Below are 19,858 nucleotides of genomic sequence, written 5' to 3' on the forward strand. Positions count from 1 at the left end.
CTTGGCAGAGATATCTCAGTCCTTAAAATTCCTCACACGGCATATGCTCTTCCTGGAAATATCCATCCCAACAGAACTCTAGCTTGGGTTACCATGGGGCATGGTAGCAATTTTCGGAACGAAAGTTGGGGACTGTTGGATCTGACCAGTGGTCCACCTAGCCCTACTGTTTCACACAGGTCTATTAATAAGAAAATCAACAAAAGCTGAAGAAACTATGTGCCAAAACAAGAGCGGCTCTCTTCTAAAATCTGTGAAATTCTATGTAAAGAGAGTAGTAGCTCAAAACAACCGGTTCAAACTAAATGGGGAAGAATATGGATTGGATGGAAGAGATAATAATTTTAAACTTGGCTTCCTCTTTTATGTATTTATTTTTGCTCTGGTCGTAGACCATAAAAATAAATAATCGTGTGAAGCTGTGTGTGTATGTAGAGTACAAGTCCTGTGTGTGTGTGTAGAGTACAAGTCCTGTGAGTAACTAACTAACTAACATGTAGAGTACAAGTCCTGTGAGCAACTAAGTAACAAACGGCATATATCAAATGTTTACAACACGCAGACTACCAGGTAAAAATTTTATAGAAAGATTCTCTACTAAATTTCATTTAATTTTTTTTAAAAAAAACAGATCAGTAATTCAATTAGGACTAGACTAAACAGCGTGTGCTTGAACAATTTCTTCAAGTTTGAGAATGTTTTGTTTCATAACTTCCATCAAGAGGTTCGCAACTAATTCTGCCGTTTTTTGGTTCCTTTTTTTGGTCAATTTAGCACCTTTTAGATGGCTATAATTTATTCGATAAGATGGTGTCCAAGAGTGTCCAAGAATGATAAGTAAACAATAAAATTTGTCAAAGGCTATAAACAGGTGAGTAAGTATATCCAGAATATTACATCCATGTAAAGCAAAGTCTTTCCTAGAGTGGTATTTGTTTATATTGCTATAGAAAATGTTAGAAGGAAAGATGTTTAAACGGGGCCAACTTGAATGCTCGGTGAGCAAAAAAAGAACTTACAATAGTAAAGTAGGACAATAAAGTTTTGTAGGAGAGGGGTATACCATGGAATTTTTGTAAGAGAGGGGTATACCAGGGGTATACTCATGTGCTTTTACTGAAGGCAAAGTTGTGCAACAGAGCAGAATTGGCAGGGGGGGAGAGAAACCCCTGGACGCCATCTTGTAATGGCGTTTAGTTTTGGCGAGCAAAAAACTCTCACGGCCTCAGTGGGTGGGTGGGGGGGGACTTACGCCCAAAGACAAACAGACAAACTCAACTCACAAGTCTTCTAGACACCAAACAAAATGGATAGAAATAAAATCAGACAAAAAACATAGACAAGGTATTCAAATAACCCAGTGGTGGGATTCAAACATTTTAACAACAGGTTCCGATGGTGGCGGGATTCAAATAATGACTGTTAAAAAGTATTTAAAATATATTTTTAATATCACTTTTTTATTTTAAGCATTAAAAATATTAATACTTAATAAAAATATTTTAAGTATTTAAAAAGTGATATTTTAAATTTTAACAACAGGTTCTACAGAACCTTCGGAACCCCCTGAATCCCACCTCTGCGTGGAGCCTAAATTTGGAGATGCCGTCCCTAACGAGGCAGGAACAATACTGAGGGATTTAGAGGCGGAGCCGGGACAGGAAGTGTATCTATGAAGTTTGGAGTTCCTGCCTACCAAATCGGAGGATTGGAAACCCCATGCAAGATGGTCTCTGCCTCCAGTAGAACTACACTATTTAAAAATTACAAACACAAGGAGGGAAATATCATTACCAACTCTCTCTCTCTTTGTGTAAAGCGATGTTAAGTCACAGGTGACTTATGGCAACCCCACAGGATTTTTAAGGATGTTACCAACTAGCCCAAACTGACAGGTCTTTCCCCACTTTGTTGTGAATACAAATAACAAACTGCCAAGTGACATCAGGGCCCTGCAGGAGTTATCTCAGTACCGCAGGGCCTGCAAAACGTGGCTGCTCCACCAGGCGGGATAGAAATCTAATAAATAAATAGATAATAAACCACTTGTAAGCTCAGAAAGGCAATTCACGGGGAGATTATTGTTTTCAGGGTAGCCACTTTCAAAATATGAGTTCAACAATTAAAAAATGGCTTAGTTCAAAAAGATAACAGAGATTTCTCCTGACACTTTTACAATTACAGTTGCCAGCTCCAGGTTGAGAAATAACGGGAGATTTGGGGGTTGGAGCCTAAAGAGGGTAAGGTTTGGGGAGGAAAGGGATTCCAACTGGGTTTAAAACCATAGAGCCCACCTTCCAAAGTGAGAATTTTCTCCAGGCGAACTGATCTGTCTACTGAACATCAGTTGTCATCCAAGAAAATCTCCAGTCACCACCTGGAGGCGGGCGTTGTGACTGAAAAGGCAAGGCGGTTTCCAATAAGAAGTACCGTGACTCCCTTTTACATTTGCTCTCCAATTTATTTGGGAAGCACGGCAACGGACCATGACATGGTACACAAATGTTTTATGCAGCCAGTCTTTGAGAGCTCATTGACTAATTGATTTTGGGTAAAACATGTTTTCCTGAATCACGTAAAAGTGAAAATATCTTTTCCCATAGCTGAAACCAGCGCCAGATTTATCAGCCGACTCCAGAGCACGACCTAGTCACAAGACAAATTTCCTCAATCATTTGAAGCATTCTGCTTATCTGGAGCTTATTCATTACCGGCCATTCTTTTATCCTCAAACAATATTGGAGATTTAACAATACAATCAATCCATTTAAAAACAGTGAAAGCTGCATTATGAAATATGCTCTCTTTTTCACACTGCTCACCTCTTGCTAAACAGATTTATGTCATTTAAATGTCTTAGCTACATTTAAATGCAAAGAGGAATAGATTCAAAGCCCACTACAGAAATAATTTGTTTAAGAAAAAGAAGAAGAGTTTGGATTTATATCCCCCCTTTCTCTCCTGCAGGAGACTCAAAGGGGCTTACAATCTCCTTGCCCTTCCCCCCTCACAACAAATACCCTGTGAGGTAGGTGGGGCTGAGAGAGCTCCAAGAAGCTGTGACTAGCCCAAGGTCACCCAGCTGGCGTGTGTGGGAGTGTACAGGCTAATCTGAATTCCCCAGATAAGCCTCCACAGCTCAGGCGGCAGACCTGGGAATCAAACCCGGTTCCTCCAGATTAGATACACGAGCTCTTAACCTCCTACACCACTGCTGCTCACTGCTGCTCACTGCTGCTTAAGACAAAATTTTGCCAGATAAGTAAAAGTCATACATCCAGATGGCTGTTCTAATCACATGCTGTTTCCTTCAGGAACAGAAGCAATCAGTATGGACATACAGAGGGAATTCTCTGTTATGCAGCCATTGAAATTGGTATACCATCATTTAGAGCACTCCAAAACATAAGAGAAACAGAAACCGGAAGCCACGGACTGGTGCACCCAGGCACTGACCTCAAAACAAAAGGAACGGCCTATATTTCAGGCATAAAGTCAGTATGGTAAAATTCTTAGGAGGTGAGACTAAGACCAGACAGACCAAGATTCAAATTGCTGCTCAAGGTACCCAAGTTGCTGGGTAACACCTTCTCACAGCAAGAACGCAAAATGGCGCTTGGAGCAAACTGTCAAATTGCACACACACCCCAACCTTCTGGATCTATCTCTCCCCGCTCTCTCATGCCCCCACCTACTCGTGAGTAGTCCGCCTGCCTGCTCGCCGTCTTGACTGCCCTCTGCCTACTCTCAAGTCAAATAGCCTTCCTGTCTGCTCACCTCTCTCACATGAGAGCATGTTCTGCCACCTTTCTGCCAAGTGGGGGCAGGGGGAGGGAGGGTGGGAAGCCCTTAGAAAAAGTGCCGGTGGTGACCTCACCTTTCACCAGAGGGAGGCACCAACTGCGCTGGGCAGGCCTAGCCCTTTGGGCAGCTCGACCGTGGTGTTGGGGGGGGGCAATTTTATCACCACAGGTACTGCTGGGCTGGGGAACCAGCATTGGTGCAGCTTCTGAGCACATGCAGAGGGCAACCCCAGAGCATGCTGTACGCTGCTGCGGATAGCAGAAGGGGCCTGCAGCGGTTGGCTCCTCCCCGGTAGGCCTCACTGGGCTGGGATGAATCCTCCATCCTTCCTCCCTCAGTTAAGGCTGAACTGGTACCCACAGATTGGAGGGCTGAGTGGGGCCACCCACTTCTTGCCTGGCAGCTCCTTGGCCTTGCATCCCAGACAGTGGCAGCCCAGAACGGTGGAGCTCTGCAGAGTGCCTGGACTGGGAGCAGAGTGGACCAGGTCAGGCAGCCGGGTAAGGCGGAGGGGTCGGGTAGCCAAAAATTGCCCCCCATGGGACCCAGGTGAATGGTGCCTGATTCAAATAACCCCCCACCCCCCAAGATTTGCCAGGGTCTCACAGTAACCAACTTTACAGGGTTGTTGTTATAAGGATAAAATAGAGGACAAGGGAACTACATATATGACACTGAGTTTCTTGGAAGAAAGGCAGGATAAAGATAAAGTGAACACTTAGAAATAATGATACTGGTCCCAATAAACTCCAACCGTAAGGCTAATAATTCAGTGGTTGGTTCTGTGATATTGGTATTAACTAGTAGGTCATCCCAGTTCAGACAGCACAATACTACACAAATCCTAAATGCTTTGGTCAAAATTAAATACAGATTTTTCTTGGAAGTCTATTATTCTTGATCAGAAAGTACCCTTATAATAAGATAGCAGATTTAAAGTTAGTTTATTTATTTGACTTATATCTTACCCCAGAGTGTCAAACTCGCAGCCCTCCAGATGTTCATGAACTGTAATTCCCATCAGTCCCTCCCAATATGAGCATTGGTTATACTGGCAAGGGATGATGGGAATTGTAGTTCATGAACATCTGGAGGGCCACGAGTTTGACACCTGTGTCTTACCCATTCCAAACAAGTTGGGAATACAATTTTAGGATGACAGGGAATTGCACTGCTATGCACAAACTCTAGGCAAACATAACTATGAATAAGCGCCATTTAAACCAGTTGGATCGACATCCAAGTAAATGCGCATACATTCGGGAATGTAGACAGGTTTTCCAAAATTATGCCATTTTTACAGCGACCACAGAGGAGACAAGATAACATCTCTAACTCACCTTCTTTTAAAGTCCACTTAATTGACCCTGTCCTCTTGCTCACAGCATGTAAGTTCCCATCTAAAGTTGAAACAAACAGCAACGTCTCTGGAAGAGTCACCGAATTGGCATTTCCACAGTTCTGGAAAAAAAGAAGAATCCCCATATTTAATGTTGACTGAGGAAAGTTATAAGATAGCAAGCAGTAAAAGAGGCAAGAAATGCAATTTTCCCCTTTCTCTGTAATTACTGCTCAGCATCACGTCTTCCTAAGTTCCAGGGTGGAACTCGAAGCGGATAGAAGGCCAACACCAACCAGTGATTGGGTGGTTGTGATTCAATGTGTTTGTTGTTTTTGTCAGTAATAGTAATCACTAGCACATCAAACTGTATCTATTTTTTTCACCTTCTTCCTTCTTTTTGAAGGAGATATGAAACCAAAACAGATCTTGACTTCTCTATGCAAGCCTCCAGCAAGAACATAAGAACATAAGAACATAAGAACTAGCCTGCTGGATCAGACCAGAGTCCATCTAGTCCAGCATTCTGCTACTCGCAGTGGCCCACCAGGTGCCTTTGGGAGCTCACATGCAGGATGTGAAAGCAATGGCCTTCTGCTGCTGCTGCTGCTGCTCCCGATCACCTGGTCTGCTAAGGCATTTGCAATCTGAGATCAAGGAGGATCAAGATTGGTAGCCATAGATTGACTTCTCCTCCATAAATCTGTCCAAGCCCCTTTTTAAAGCTATCCAGGTTAGTGGCCATCACCACCTCCTGTGGCAGCATATTCCAAACACCAATCACACGCTATGTGAAGAAGTGTTTCCTTTTATTAGTCCTAATTCTTCCCCCCAGCATTTTCAATGAATGCCCCCTGGTTCTAGTATTGTGAGAAAGAGAGAAAAATTTCTCTCTGTCAACATTTTCTACCCCATGCATAATTTTATAGACTTCAATCATATCCCCCCTCAGACGTCTCTTCTCCAAACTAAAGAGTCCCAAACGCTGCAGCCTCTCCTCATAAGGAAGGTGCTCCAATCCAAGAAAACAAAACTAGCAGCTTTTCCCAGTCACCAGTGGCCTGTGGATATAGAATGTTTACTAGCACTGAATTTGCTCATGACAGTAGCAACGGTCAGAAAATTTCAACCCACATAGTGTAGGCCCGTGATGGCGAACCTTTGGCACTCCAGATGTTATGGACTACAATTCCCATCAGCCCCTGCCAGCATGGCCAATTGTAGTCCATAACATCTGGAGTGCCAAAGGTTCGCCACCACTGGTGTAGGCAGTACACACTGCATTACATTTAAGGTTTAAAGCAATCAGATTCTGCGCTATGCACTGAAATGATAATATAATTGTGTACCATCAAGTTGCAACTGACTCAAGGCAAACCCGGGACTATGGGGTTCTCAAACAAGAGGTGGTTTGCCACTGCCCTCTCTCAGTAGTCTTCCTTGATGGTCTCCCATCCAAGTAGTACTGTGGCTGACCCTCCTTAGCTTCCCAATTGGTGAGACTGGGGTAGGCTGGGCTACTAGGCTGCTACTGAATTTTTAAAAATGTGATCAAATGAAGCACAGCATATAAGGAGCAGGAAACATCTCTGTGTATTGAAGAGTAAAATATAGTCATGTAGGTGTGGATATCGAAAATTTCTCAGCCTTCTTATAATAGCAGCCCCTGTGATTCCTGAAAAGACACAGCTGGAGGGTGCGAGGGAGGCATAGATGAAACATCATATCATGCGGGGCAGGGAGAATGTCATTTTTAATATATATATATATATATATATATATATATAATATATATATATATATTGTGTGTGTATATATATATATATATATATATATATATATATATATATATATATATATATATATATATATATGTATGTATGTATGTATGTATGTATGTATGTATGTATGTATGTATGTATATATATATGTATGTATGTATGTATGTATGTGTGTGTGTGTGTGTGTGTGTGTGTGTGTGTGTGTATGTATATATATATGTATATATGTATGTATGTATGTATGTATGTATATATATATATGTATATATATATGTATATATGTATGTGTGTGTGTGTGTGTGTGTGTGTGTGTGTGTGTGTGTGTGTGTATATATATATATATATATATATATGTATATGTATGTATGTATGTATGTATGTATGTATGTATGTATGTATATGTATATGTATATGTATATGTGTGTGTGTGTGTGTGTGTGTGTATATATATATATATATATATATAACACCTTTAACATGATTGATGAGTTCAACTGTGACTCTAGGCCCGTGGTGGCGAACCTTTGGCACTCCAGATGTTATGGACTACAATTCCCATCAGCCCCTGCTAGCATGGCCAATTGTAGGGGCTGATGGGAATTGTAGTCCATAACATCTGGAGTGCCAAAGGTTCGCCACCACGGCTCTAGGCCAATGAGAGGTTGTTGCCGGGGCGGGGGAAAGTATTCTTGTTGGATGTATAAGAACAATTGCTTTGTATATGCAGTGTTCAGTGATTGAATGTTAAGTTCTGTATAGCCTTATAGTCTTGTATAGCATAGACTTGTGTAACCTTGCAACTGCCAAAGTAAAACCTTCCTATGGAAAGAACATCTTGCGTGGAGAGTATCCTTTTCCAAGTGTGATAGAAGGCTGCAGTGAGTGCAAGAAGACTAACAGACCTCATCTTACCAGAGTGACTCCGCTTTAAACTCTGCTGATAGAGCACAGTGCATTTTTCTCCACTTCCCATTAAAAAGAAGGGTAGAGATTCAGCAGGGTTTTGTATTTCGAATGGGGAGATAAGTTGTACATCCATGCAACCAGGTTTCTCACCAGTCTCCAAACCTTTAAGGCATTGTGGCATTTTACATTTTTCCTGAGTGTTGAGATGGGACTATGAACTTGAAAGCTGACTACTGCCCTGAATGTGCACACCAACTTTCATTTTAATATCTCAGTCTTCAAGGAAGATAATCACATTATACAGTATTGAATGTTTTCCTTTCCCTTTTGAAAAGAGGCACAGCAGCTGAGATTTGTACTTTGAGTGGCTAGTTAGGCCACCAGTGTTTATAAGCCACCAGCAGAAACTATTACAAAAGTGATTTTTACTTTTAAATCTCAACTCCGATTTTATTTAAAACAACAACAAATGTTGTTTCATGAAACCATGAAAATGAACAGAACTTGGCTGCCAGTTTTGAAAAACACTAGAGTCAAGACAGAGACTAATCAGCTCCACACAAACACAGGGTGACTATAGACAATAATACAATCAAAGGGAACAAAGGCCAGGCTACTTCTATTCAGACTGCCCTCACCTATTGACCTTGCTATCTTCATTGTTACTCACATGCTACATACATCATTGTTACTCACTTGCCAGGCCACTTCTATTCAGATGCCCTCACCTATTGACCTTTACTCACAGGTATATATACTCCACTTGCTTTCCTTTCCTACTATCAAATCCTCTGAAGATGCCAGCCACAGATGCAGGTGAAACGTCAGGAGAGAATGCTGCTAGAACACGGCCATACAGCCCGGAAACCCCACAGCACCCCAGTGATTCCGGCCGTGAAAGCCTTCGACAATACATTGAACAGCAATAAATGTTTACAAAGAATGTAAATTGTCCTATAGCCCTAAGCGTATACATCCTTTCAGAAAGAAAAGAATTCTGGTCCTATAGAATATAGAAGAATACAAGTCGGAGCAACAGCCAGAGCGGCTTCCTGTTAAATTCAGTGCTTTACCTAAAGAGTCACTCTACACTTTATGGAAAGTTTCCACACAGTATCTACTGTTATCTTCCTTGTAATGTTTAAAGACAAGATGTGCCTCAAATGCACCTGGGAGTCTTGGCCAATTGTACAAAACAGTGTAAACATGTATTTATCCATATAATTTAACTTTAAATGTAAATAATCTAGAATGGTGGGGGAAGCAATTCTATGAGTACTTACTCTGAAGTATGGCCCACTGAAGTAAGTATGAATAGATGCCTCAACAAAATTGTATGCAAGATGAAAACAAGCCTCAGATCGTGTTCTGTTCCCCAAGTGAAATATTCTAGGTGCCCTGTACTTGGCCAGAACAGAGTGGGAGACTCACAAGCAAAAGTGTAACAGTTCAGAAAAAGAGGTTTTATTGCATAGAATAATTAAGACCCTAACTCCTCCCAGGGTCTGACTAAAATAAAGCACTTGCTTCACTGGAACAACTTGAAACTTGAGACTTTGATCCTTTCTTGATTTTCCCCAAGAAAGTCCACTTTGTCTGTGCTTCCTCTTGGTTCCTTCAGTGTCCTCTATCTGGACTCTACTTTCTGTAACATCTTAACTTGATGCTCTATACCTTATACACGGCCTAGAGCCCTTTGGGGTTGAGGCGGCCTATAAAATCGAATAAATAAATAAATAAATATACGTAAGAGATATTACAGCCTTCCAGCTCCACTGGCACCTTAGAATATCACTAACTGAAGAGCATTACTGGGTAATAAAAGGAAGACTGCAAGGCTGTTGCCTCTAGGGGGCTTCTTAGAGGGATAGGGTCTAACTAAAGTTCCCTCCCCTAGAACACTATACAAGAGGAACTAAACCCATACTAAGAAAGGGACAACCGAGACTTAATAAAGAAAATAGTAAGAGCTTCTCTGGGGGCATGACAGATGTCATAGATATAACAGTAGGATATCAGAAAAAGGTACAGAATAATGGGGTCAACAAAGTCCCAAATTGATTGCCTTCCCTTGAGGCCCAGGAATATTCTACTCAGAAACCCAGAACAAGAGAATAGTGAACACTTCTGATGCTCCTCAAAATATTCTCTGGAAATTAATAATTGTGGATTATAATACTACGCCATACTTATATTTGTATTATAATAGAGGGCCAGCTATGTAAAGATTATTAATACCCCAATCCTCTGCATATGACTCAGAATTATCTCCCACAATGTTCAATAGTGTTTTCCCACAGGTATTTGTGCACCGGATTGTATTGAAAGACAACACTGAAACATATGTAAACTTCCAAAGAAGGAGCTGCAGTTTTAAGTGATACCATTATCACACTTTAAAAATAAAATGTGGGAAAATATTGATTGATAATTTTTTCTGTGAAGTAATCTCTTTTTTAAAGTTTGACATTTCACGTAATATTCCTCCCTGTAGTTTTCATTCTCTTCTGAGTCTACATGCCAACTGAAAATATATCAGCCATTGTCTTCTCTTGCCCTCCTCCTCCTCCTTTATCTCTTGCCATGCTTTCATTTCCCCCCGCTTATTGGTCAATTTATACCAGGGGAGTTGAACTAATTTTGTCACAAAGGCCGGCTATGACATAAAAGTGAATTGGTTGAGATCAGTACTGGGGGAGGTAGTTAGCCCTGGAGCGGGGGCAGGGGCTGCCTCAGATGGGAAGCCTGCAACAGCCTTGCCAGCCTAGATCAGTACTGGGGAAAGTGGTTGGCACTTGGGGGAGGTGGCTGCCTCAGGTGGCAAGACCACAGCAGGCTCACCAGCCAAGATCAACACTGGTGTGGGGGGGGAGGGGGGAGTATGGCTTTCTCAGAAACAAACTGTATTGTGATTGAGATTATTTTATCGTCACCAGAATATTATTATGAGGAAATGTACTTTTAAGTTCAGTTTGTTAAACTGTTTTGTAAATTTTGTACCAGTCAACAACAGGTACAAACACACACTAAACACTGAGAATAAACAAATAATTTGCAGAGCCTGTAAAGGATGCTGTTCTCCCTGTCAGGCGGGAAAGTAAACTGGATCTAAATGGGCGACCAAGCGGTTCACAGGAAGTGATAAGTTTCTATATCCTGCCTCCCTGAGAACGGGTTGGAAACCACCCATCAAGATGCCCTTCCGCCTCCAGTAGAACAAGACTGGGGAAGGTCCTGGGGTATGCCTGCCATGGCTTGTGATCCCACAGCTGGCTCGACAGCCTGGAATAGCACAGGGGGAGGTGGTGGACACTGTCTGTGTGTGGGGGGGGGGAGTGGCTGCCTCAACTGGTGAGCCTACAGCAGGATCGCCAGTCCAAATTGGTGGTTTTGGTTTTGGTTTTGGAAAAGGGTGGGCTGGGTTTCTGAACTGGCCAGTCCACAGAAGGGTGGGGTGGCTGCCTGGACTGATCAGGAGCAAGGGGAGGGGGTTGCCTCTCCTGGTTCACAAGCCAGATAAACCCTCTCAAGGGGCCCTGATTTTTGACACCCCTGATTTATATGTATCTACCTTATAAAACTGCTGGTTGAGGGGGGGAAAAGAGAAGCAACTTCTTCAGAGACACAAATTAGGCCCCTTACACACAGGCCATTTAGTGAGGGGCCGGTAAAAATGCTGGTGGGGGGAGGTGAATACCCCCCACACCGGCGTTTTCTTGACTTGCTTGTTGAGCGAGTCTTTTGGAAAACGCCACCTTCCACCCGGCGCCGAGCAAACGGCACCGGGTGGAAGGCGGCGTTTTCCCCGGACCACTTTTTTTTCTCTTACCCCCTCTCAGCTGCCATGACTCTACACAGGCCAGGGGACATGCCTCCTGGCCTCCATCCCCGGAGGCGTTGCCATGGCCATGGGATCGTGTCCCCTGACCTCTGCTGAATGATGGCAGCCAAGTGGAGGGAGGGGGAAGCAGCGGACCCTGTGTGAAGGCGACCCCGCGGGCCACTGGGGCACTGGGGCCGTTCAAAGGACAACGTGCAAACGGCTCCGGAGGTTGCACCGGCTGCAAGTATGCCAGTGCACCCCTGCTTGCAAGGCTGTGTGGAAAGGGCGTTAGTTTTCTCCTTTCTAGATGTCTTGTTCTGGTTGGAAAATTAATTGCATAAATAAGACTTTATTCCCAGGAAATCTGCCACTTAACAGCTTTTTGCCAAATCTGTTTTTATTCAATTTGAACCAACTCTTATTGGAATTTGCTGATAGATTCAGCATGTTTACATTCTTTGCACAACACTTCCCCAATGTCTCCACTGCTGGAATCATGAATTGGTAAGCTCAAGATGGAGAGAAAAGGAGTAATAGTATAGCATGATCTTGTTAGATTGGAAGCTAAGCAGGGTCACTACTTGGAAAGAAGACCTCAAAGAAGACTTTGCAGAAAAAGGTAATGGCAAACCACCTCTACTTCTCATTTGCTTTGAAAGCCCCTTGCTGGGGTAACCATACCTCTGCTGTGACTTGATGGAATTACACACACACACACACACACACCGACACAGAGAGAGAGAGAGTGAGTAGGTCAAGACACCGACTCTTCTCATGAATTAACAGACAAATAATGATAGAGTCAGAAACAGGATACAAAAATCCTGGAAGTTAACTGTTTGTTTAACTAGCGGGGTACAATAACTTCTGTTTGTAGAGTTCATCTGACTATCCAAGGTCACACCTGGAGAAGATCATCAGAAGTAAGGCAGTGAATTGCTCTTGACATTCTCTTAATTTTAATATTTTCTCTATTTTGCTAATCAACAATTCTTTTTCCCCTTTTGTATTCACAGTTACTTCCCCCACTGTAGGTTTTCAGGTATTCCTATAGCATTCAAACAGCAACAAAGTATAATTCTACAATCTTGACCTACGGTAATCTTTAAACAGGTACATTGAAATTATCGCAAAACGCTCTCACTGGTATCAACTACGAATAAATAAACAAATCATGAACCATATGGCTGCTTCCCACCCCTATAGAATAAAGGACACCCTTCATCTATTAAAAGAAAATATCTTTTATTCAGCAATATTTGTTTTGGCTAGCCGCCTCTGCCTAAGATCTAACTGACAACATTTACTTGCCAGAAACAGAAGAACAGAAGTTGTGTGTTTTGCAAGAAATAACTGAAGCTGAGCAACAGTTTAACCCCTCTAATACAGGCTAGTATTTTATTAATGCATCAAATTGCTCATAAGCACTAAACATCACTAAAGAAATAGGAGTTTATCCTCTCAAAGAAAAAAACTAATTGGGAATATAACTTATTTTTGACAAGTGTATCAAAGAAAGCATATCAAAGAAAGAAAAACTTCTTTGTGACAAGTGTATCAAAAGAAAGTTGTACACGTCAAGGACTCTCCATTTGATACACGCACGGGCAAGAGAGCATTCACACTGGAGTTTTCTGTCCACTTTCCTTTGTCAGACACCAGTTTCCTTGTTTTTTCCGTCCAGCAATGCCACCTGATGGTTTAAAACCAAGACAGTAATTACTACAGTCGTTTGGCTGAGGGCTTTTAGATTCTGGCTGCGAATTCATTTTCTCTCAGACTGTAATTCCCTGGTCCACCGTCTGCTCTCTGACACTCATTCCAACCCCTGGTTTTCCATAATCGAAGAAAAAATGGCTTCTATTGGACTGTCAGTGGATTAACTTTGCCCTTTGTCCTATTCAGAAGCCTATAGGAAATTAAAAGGTCAACTATTGGATAGAGAGTTCTCTACCCTAAACACCGCAGCCAAGAAAACGTGCTCCCCCGTGTATTTTTTTCTCCCATTTGAACGGGGCCACTTGGCACACTATCTGTATTGCTTAATAAACCCTGCTCAAAGGAGAGTCATAATGCTCGCCAGGTTTAATGTTATGCCTTCTGCCTTGTTACATGGCAGATTTAATAAGAAAGAAAAGGCTAAAAGATTGTGCCCGTGTAATGATGGTTCAGTTGAATCTCTGGCCCACCAATTACTACACTGTCTCAGATTCAAGGAAATCAGATCCAAGTCTGTGAATCTTACTCCTTTACATTTACCCAGTCTCCCCGATTTAATTAGATTACACTACTTGTTGGACAATCATGATCCTTCTCTCTGTATGATAGTGGCAGACTTTCTCCTGGAAATTACTAAATGCCAGTAGATTTCCTTCGACTTAACATTTATTTTCTGTATTGTATATGCTTTTTAATCCGTTTTTTATTATTGTTGTACTGTTGTCTATGCCAATAAAGGCTTGCTGATAATTACTACAGCATTACAGTGCTATTTTTTGCTATTAAGAAACACCCGACTTATTGAAACCCCATAGGGTTTTCAAGGCAAGATATATTCAGAGGTGGTTTGCCATTGCCGGGCTTGGTGTAGCAACCATGGTATTCCTTGGTGGTCTCCTATCTAAATGCTAACAAACCTAGCTTTCAAGATCTAGGCTGGGCTATTGCTATAGCATTACAGTGCTATACCAGTTACTTTTTAACCTTCAAAACCCCTTTGGTGGCTCAGCAGAGGAAATGGAATGATGGAAGACAAATGGTACAGTCTTGAATGGGCAGCTCCCTGTTTAGACAACATGTTAACACATTTGGACTGTGTTCTTTCAGAAAGAGTATAAGCCAGATTTGAGAAAGAGCATGCTGATAATGCAGAAAACCTATATTTGTGAAGGTTTGCCATGGCCTTCCCCAGTCATCTACACCTTACCTCCAGCAAGTTGGGTACTCATTTTACCAACCTTGGTTGAGGCTGAGTCAACTTTGAGCTGGCTATTTGAAAGTGACTCCTGTTGGGATTGAACTCAAGTCATGAGCAGAGCTTTAACTGTAGTACTGGAGATTACCACTGGGGCTTTATGTTGTCTTACAGCAACTGAGGCAGCATGTCGTTTCGGCGAGTGAGAGATGCAGGGGACAACTCTGCCGTCCTGTTTTCTCCCAAGCCCTTTTATTGACAGTTACAGGTGGAAAATCAAACAGGGCATGCAGGTGGGGGGAACGCAATACAATGGAGAGAGCAAAGAGCACGGGGGTTAGAGTAGAGAATTAAGTATTTGCACGTACACATATTGGGGCCAGAGAGTCTGCAATGTCAGCAGTTTTCTTCGAAACCACCTTTGGAAAGGAAAGGTCAGTTGCACGTGAGAGGCCTTTTTCCAAGCAGTCTATTGCTGTACTCAGGCGCCCCCCCCCCCCCGGATGTTGGGGGGCCCTTTTCCAAGCAATGTGCTGCCGTATTCGAGAGCCTCCCGGGTGCTGTGAGACCCCTTTCCAAGCAGAATGGCTGCTGTACTCGGGAGCCTCCCAGGCGCTGTGCCCCCCAACAGCTTTACAAGAGTTCCTATTCTGCAGATAGTATAGCATAGTGATGGCGAACCTTTTTGAGGCCAAGTGCCCAAACTGCAACTCAAAACCCATTTATGTGTCGCAAAGTGCCAATACGGCAATTTAACCTGAAAACTGAGGGTTTAGTTAAGAAAAAAACAACTCATACATTACCATCTTTTGTCTTAAAAGAAAAACACAATGACAGAGCTTTCAATGATATAAACAACTTTATGTAAACAACTTTTATGATCCGCTCCCTACTTTCTACCTTTCTGGAAACTTCAAGGACATTTTTCAGAAGCCAGCCCCGCCATGTGACCTGCGCTACCGTGTTTCCCCAAAAATAAGACAGTGTCTTATATTAATTTTTGCTCCCAAAGATGTGCTATGTCTTATTTTCAGGGGATGGCTTATTTTTCTGTGTTCTGTTCGTCGGACATGCTTCCCAACAAAAACTTTGCTACGTCTTACTTTTGGGGGATGCCTTATATTTCGCACTTTAGCAAAACCTCTACTATGTCTTATTTTTTGGGGATGTCTTATATTCGGGGAAACAGGGTAGTGATTTTGTGGCCACTCTGAAAGGTGATCAAACCCCCTTTGCCATCACACCAGAGTAAGGGAATTTCTGCAAAGCGCAATCTAGCCCCAGAAAAGTGTCCCTACGTTTTTCGAGAGGAAGGGATGGAATTAAGAACAGCTACTGTTGTACAATATGTGCAGTTACCAACCTCCAGGTAGTGGCTGGAGATCTCCTGGGATGACAACTGATCTCCAGGTGACAGAGATCAGTTTACTTGAAGATCAGTTCCCTTGGAGAAGTCAGGAAGCAGGCTTCTCCGGAGTGCTAACGACCCCTTCTCTCGCTCAGCCCGGGTGGGAAGGACCAGCCTTCTGCGGGGCTCCAACACCCCTATTGCTCCTGCTGCCAGCGGGGGAAGGGAGGAGGGTGTTCAAAGCCTGATGCCAAGTACTGGAGCCCTGGGCAAAACCTGAGTTTGATGCCCACCCCCCCGGGCGGCCACCCTCCCCCACCACAAACAAACAATGACAAAAAAGACAAAACATTCCCTTCTCACTGGACACAGCATGTAACAGACTTCCCTCTGTGATACACCTCTGTCCCAGCCACAATGGAGAAACACTGGCAGGGACAGATCAGTTGCGTCACAGCCAGCCGCGTTCTCCTCCGACTTCTTCCCCTTTCCAATCCCTTTCTCTGCCCGGGTTCTCCTCTGTCTTCCTTTCTGCTTTCTCCTTTCTCCACTCTTCCTCTGTCTCCTTCCTCTCTCCTCTTGTCCTCTCCTATCCCTCCACCCTCCAAAGTCCCCAACTTCTCCCCTCTGTCCAGACTCTTGCGCGCGCGCCCCGTCTGAAATTTCCCCCACTGCATTCTGGGGTGCTCCCCTCTCAGTCACTCTGCCTCGTTTTTGGCCGATGCCGGCTAGTTGCCGCGCGATTGGCCGCTCACCCCGCCCCCTGTCCAGCCGGCTCCCCTTTGACCCAGCCAAGCCCGGGGAGCATCCCTCGGCCGGCAGCTTTTCCCGGGGAGGCGGTGGCACCGCTCCACCCTCCAAAGTCCCCAGCTTCTCCCCTCTATCCAGACCCTTTTGTGCTCGCCCACCCCGCCCTGTCTTAAATCCCCCCACTGCATTCTGGGGTGCACCTTTCTCAGTCTCTGCCTCATTTTCGGCCATTGCCGGAGCTACCTGGAAAATCGGGGGTGGTGGTGGTTGCAGAGGCGGTGAAGGCGGCTTCCCCCTCCACCAGAGAGCGTGTGGCGGCGGACAGCAAAGCGCTGTCCTGCCAGTCGCAATGGTGCCCACCTGGCTGTGTCCGGTTGGCTGGACAGGCCCTTCTCCTGGAGAGTCAGCAAAGAATTTGGAGAATCAGCGAAGGAGGTGGGAGCCTGTGCACTGGCTGCTGTGCGCTGCCTCCCTGCTTGGCTGGCTGGCGCTGGCATGTCTGGGTGGCGAGCGTGGGATGTGGAGGAGGAACGACTCCGAATACAGTACGGAAGTCCCAGAATGCAATGCGGGAGGGGAAGCCCTGGCCCAGAAGGCAGTTGACTTTTCAGAAGACCCGGCCCAGGAGCCACCTCTGGAAGGGGGAGGGGGAGCTTCGGCACTCGCATGCTGGAGGAGAGGCCTCCGCGTGCCATAGGTTCGGCACACGTGCCATAGGTTCGCCATCACAGCACGCGTGCCATAGGTTCGCCATCACAGGTATAGCAGGTTTTTATGTTTTTAATATCAGTGGTGTACCACCCCCGGGGCAGGGGGGGGGGCATGACGCCCTGGGTGGATCAGCGGAGGAGGCGTGACCAGGTCATTGAGGGGGCATGATGGGGGCATTCCAGGGCGTGGTGGGGCAGGCAGTGCTGCGGCTGGGGCGCAGGGCCAGCGCACACCCCAGGTGCAGTTTCCCCTCACTCCGCCTCTGTTTAATATATATATATATATATATATATGATTCTGTTGCACAGAAGTGAGATTCCTTGTGGTATATATACTCATCACTCATTCTGAAATTAAAAGTCCTCTGTAGGGGTTGGAAACAGTTTGCTTATCTAATTATTACTCACTTCCTGCTAGCAATCCATGCTCTCTTGATTCACTTGATGTAGAACATGTGGTTAATTTTTATTGTATTAAAGCACTGAATGATATTTTCATTTCACTTTTAATTTTAATACCTCGCCCTATCCCCAAAGGGCTCAGGGCGGCTAACAACATGATAAAACAGTACAATATAATAGAGTAACCATTAATAACGATAATAAATGCATTAAGAACTAGAAATAAGACCAAAATACTCAGATGGCGACATAAACACAGCAACAGCAGCACTAAAACAATACATCAGAACATTGATATGAAATCTCTACCATAACAATACAGCAAATCAATATGTTAACAATAACACCATGACAGTATATTAATATACGAAACAGTATATTAATATACGAAAAATCAATACATGGACAGTCAAAACATTTACAATAAATCAATACATTTAAAACGGTACGTTTACCAATGAATCAATCCATTTACATTACTCTGATAGGACTAAACTATTAGCACTACTCTGATAGGACCATTAACACTACTCTAATAGGACTATACTACTACTAGGACTAAAACTTCCCACAATATATCCGTAGCTACCCCACTGTACTAACTAAGAATAAATGCAGTACTACCTAAGGGAACAAAATTAACCTACAAAGGGGGACAGTACTCAACGAATCATACTAACTAACAACTCTACTGACCACAATCACAGTCCCTAAAACAGTCTCACTAACCTAGAAAGATCACAAGATGCTGCATTCATGAATTGTCCCTGAAAAACAGACTCAAAACAAAACAGCTAATAGGCTTTCAGGCTTGCAACTGCACCTGTCAACAGTGAACAACATACATTCACATTTAAAATGATCACCCTTCAAAGTGAAAAGCTGCACTACAGGCTGTATTTGTATTCATTCTTATGCCAACCACAGACAGGTTCAGTATGGCCAATATGTATGTGTACATGCCTTAAGACCGTGATGGCGAACCTATGGCACTGGTGCCCAAGGTGGCACTCAGAGCTGTCTCTGTGGGCACGCATACAGTTATCTCCCCCTCCCCCTCTCGCCCAGCCAGAAGCGGCTGCCAGCAAACGCATTGGAAGTCACATTGCGCAGGCTGGCCGTGCACAAGGCGCTCTCCTACCCTGGGAGAGAGAGTGATGGGGCTTTTAGTGCCTGGGAGGCCAGGGCGGGGAGGAGAGATCTTGCAAGGTCCCTAGGCTCACGACGCCAATCCTGTTCCCACAGGATCAAAGCAAACGTACAAAAGGCATTTCACACCGATAAAGAATTGAGCTAAACCAGGTCCCGGCCAACTGGCAGGAAAGGGAGAGGAGCATCCCTTACCACCCTGAGCATCCCTTCCCCACCCCCCTTGTCAGAATTAGGGCCATTCCGACAGAGGCAAATGTGGGACAGAGAGGTCCATTTCAAAATATTCTCCATGCTTTTATTTTTCTGTTCCTGTTGCATTTTTGTGGGAAGTCAAGTGCTGTGATGACACGTGAAGGAAAAACCACAGATCAGATGGCTGCTCCACAAATTTAGCTTTCCTGAAGTTATCCCACCCCTCACACAGCATTCTTGCTTAGGAGTGCCTTCCTTGACTGCCTTTTTACTTCTATTTTGTGGTGGTGGGGTTATTGGGTTTAGACCCCGATTCTCCCCTCCAAACTGGATCAAAGGCTCATTCCGCACATGCAGAATAATGCACTTTCAAACTGCTTTCAATGCTCTTTGAAGCTGTACAGAATAGCAAAATCCACTTGCAAACAGTTGTGAAAGTGGTTTGAAAACGCATTATTTTGTGTGTGTGGAAGGGGCCAAAGATTTTTTTTTGTTGTTGAAAAAGTAATACTTTCAAGCAGGTTCGCAAAAGACGTGGGATAAGGGGGAGAATGAGCGTCAGAACCGTGATGAACCCTTGTTCGTCGATCAGGCAGTGGTGAGTTCTTCCTGAATCCTTGATATTTCATGTGAGTCTCACGCGATTAATTGACTGTGGGGAATCGGCCTATGTGGAGAAAGGATTTGCTCCTGGGGTCCTGGGGTGCCTGAAACCCAGTCACATTTCCTCCTCTCAT

General features: G+C 44.0%; 1 protein-coding gene across 2 annotated transcripts in view; it reads right to left on the reverse strand.

The window, feature by feature from the left end:
• Positions 1-19,858, reverse strand: part of ERN1 (endoplasmic reticulum to nucleus signaling 1) — a 125,732-nt gene that overhangs the window by 75,016 nt on the left and 30,858 nt on the right. The window contains exon 2 of one of the 2 annotated variants that reach the window (XM_048490950.1): positions 5,145-5,265. In XM_048490950.1, the coding sequence (XP_048346907.1) occupies positions 5,145-5,265 (121 nt within the window). Of the gene's footprint in view, positions 1-5,144; positions 5,266-19,858 lie in introns of those variants that run through there. The other variant, XM_048490951.1, reaches the window with a different exon arrangement.

This window comes from Sphaerodactylus townsendi, linkage group LG03 (genome assembly GCF_021028975.2).
Source record: "Sphaerodactylus townsendi isolate TG3544 linkage group LG03, MPM_Stown_v2.3, whole genome shotgun sequence".
In the NCBI taxonomy this organism is placed as follows: domain Eukaryota; kingdom Metazoa; phylum Chordata; class Lepidosauria; order Squamata; family Sphaerodactylidae; genus Sphaerodactylus; species Sphaerodactylus townsendi.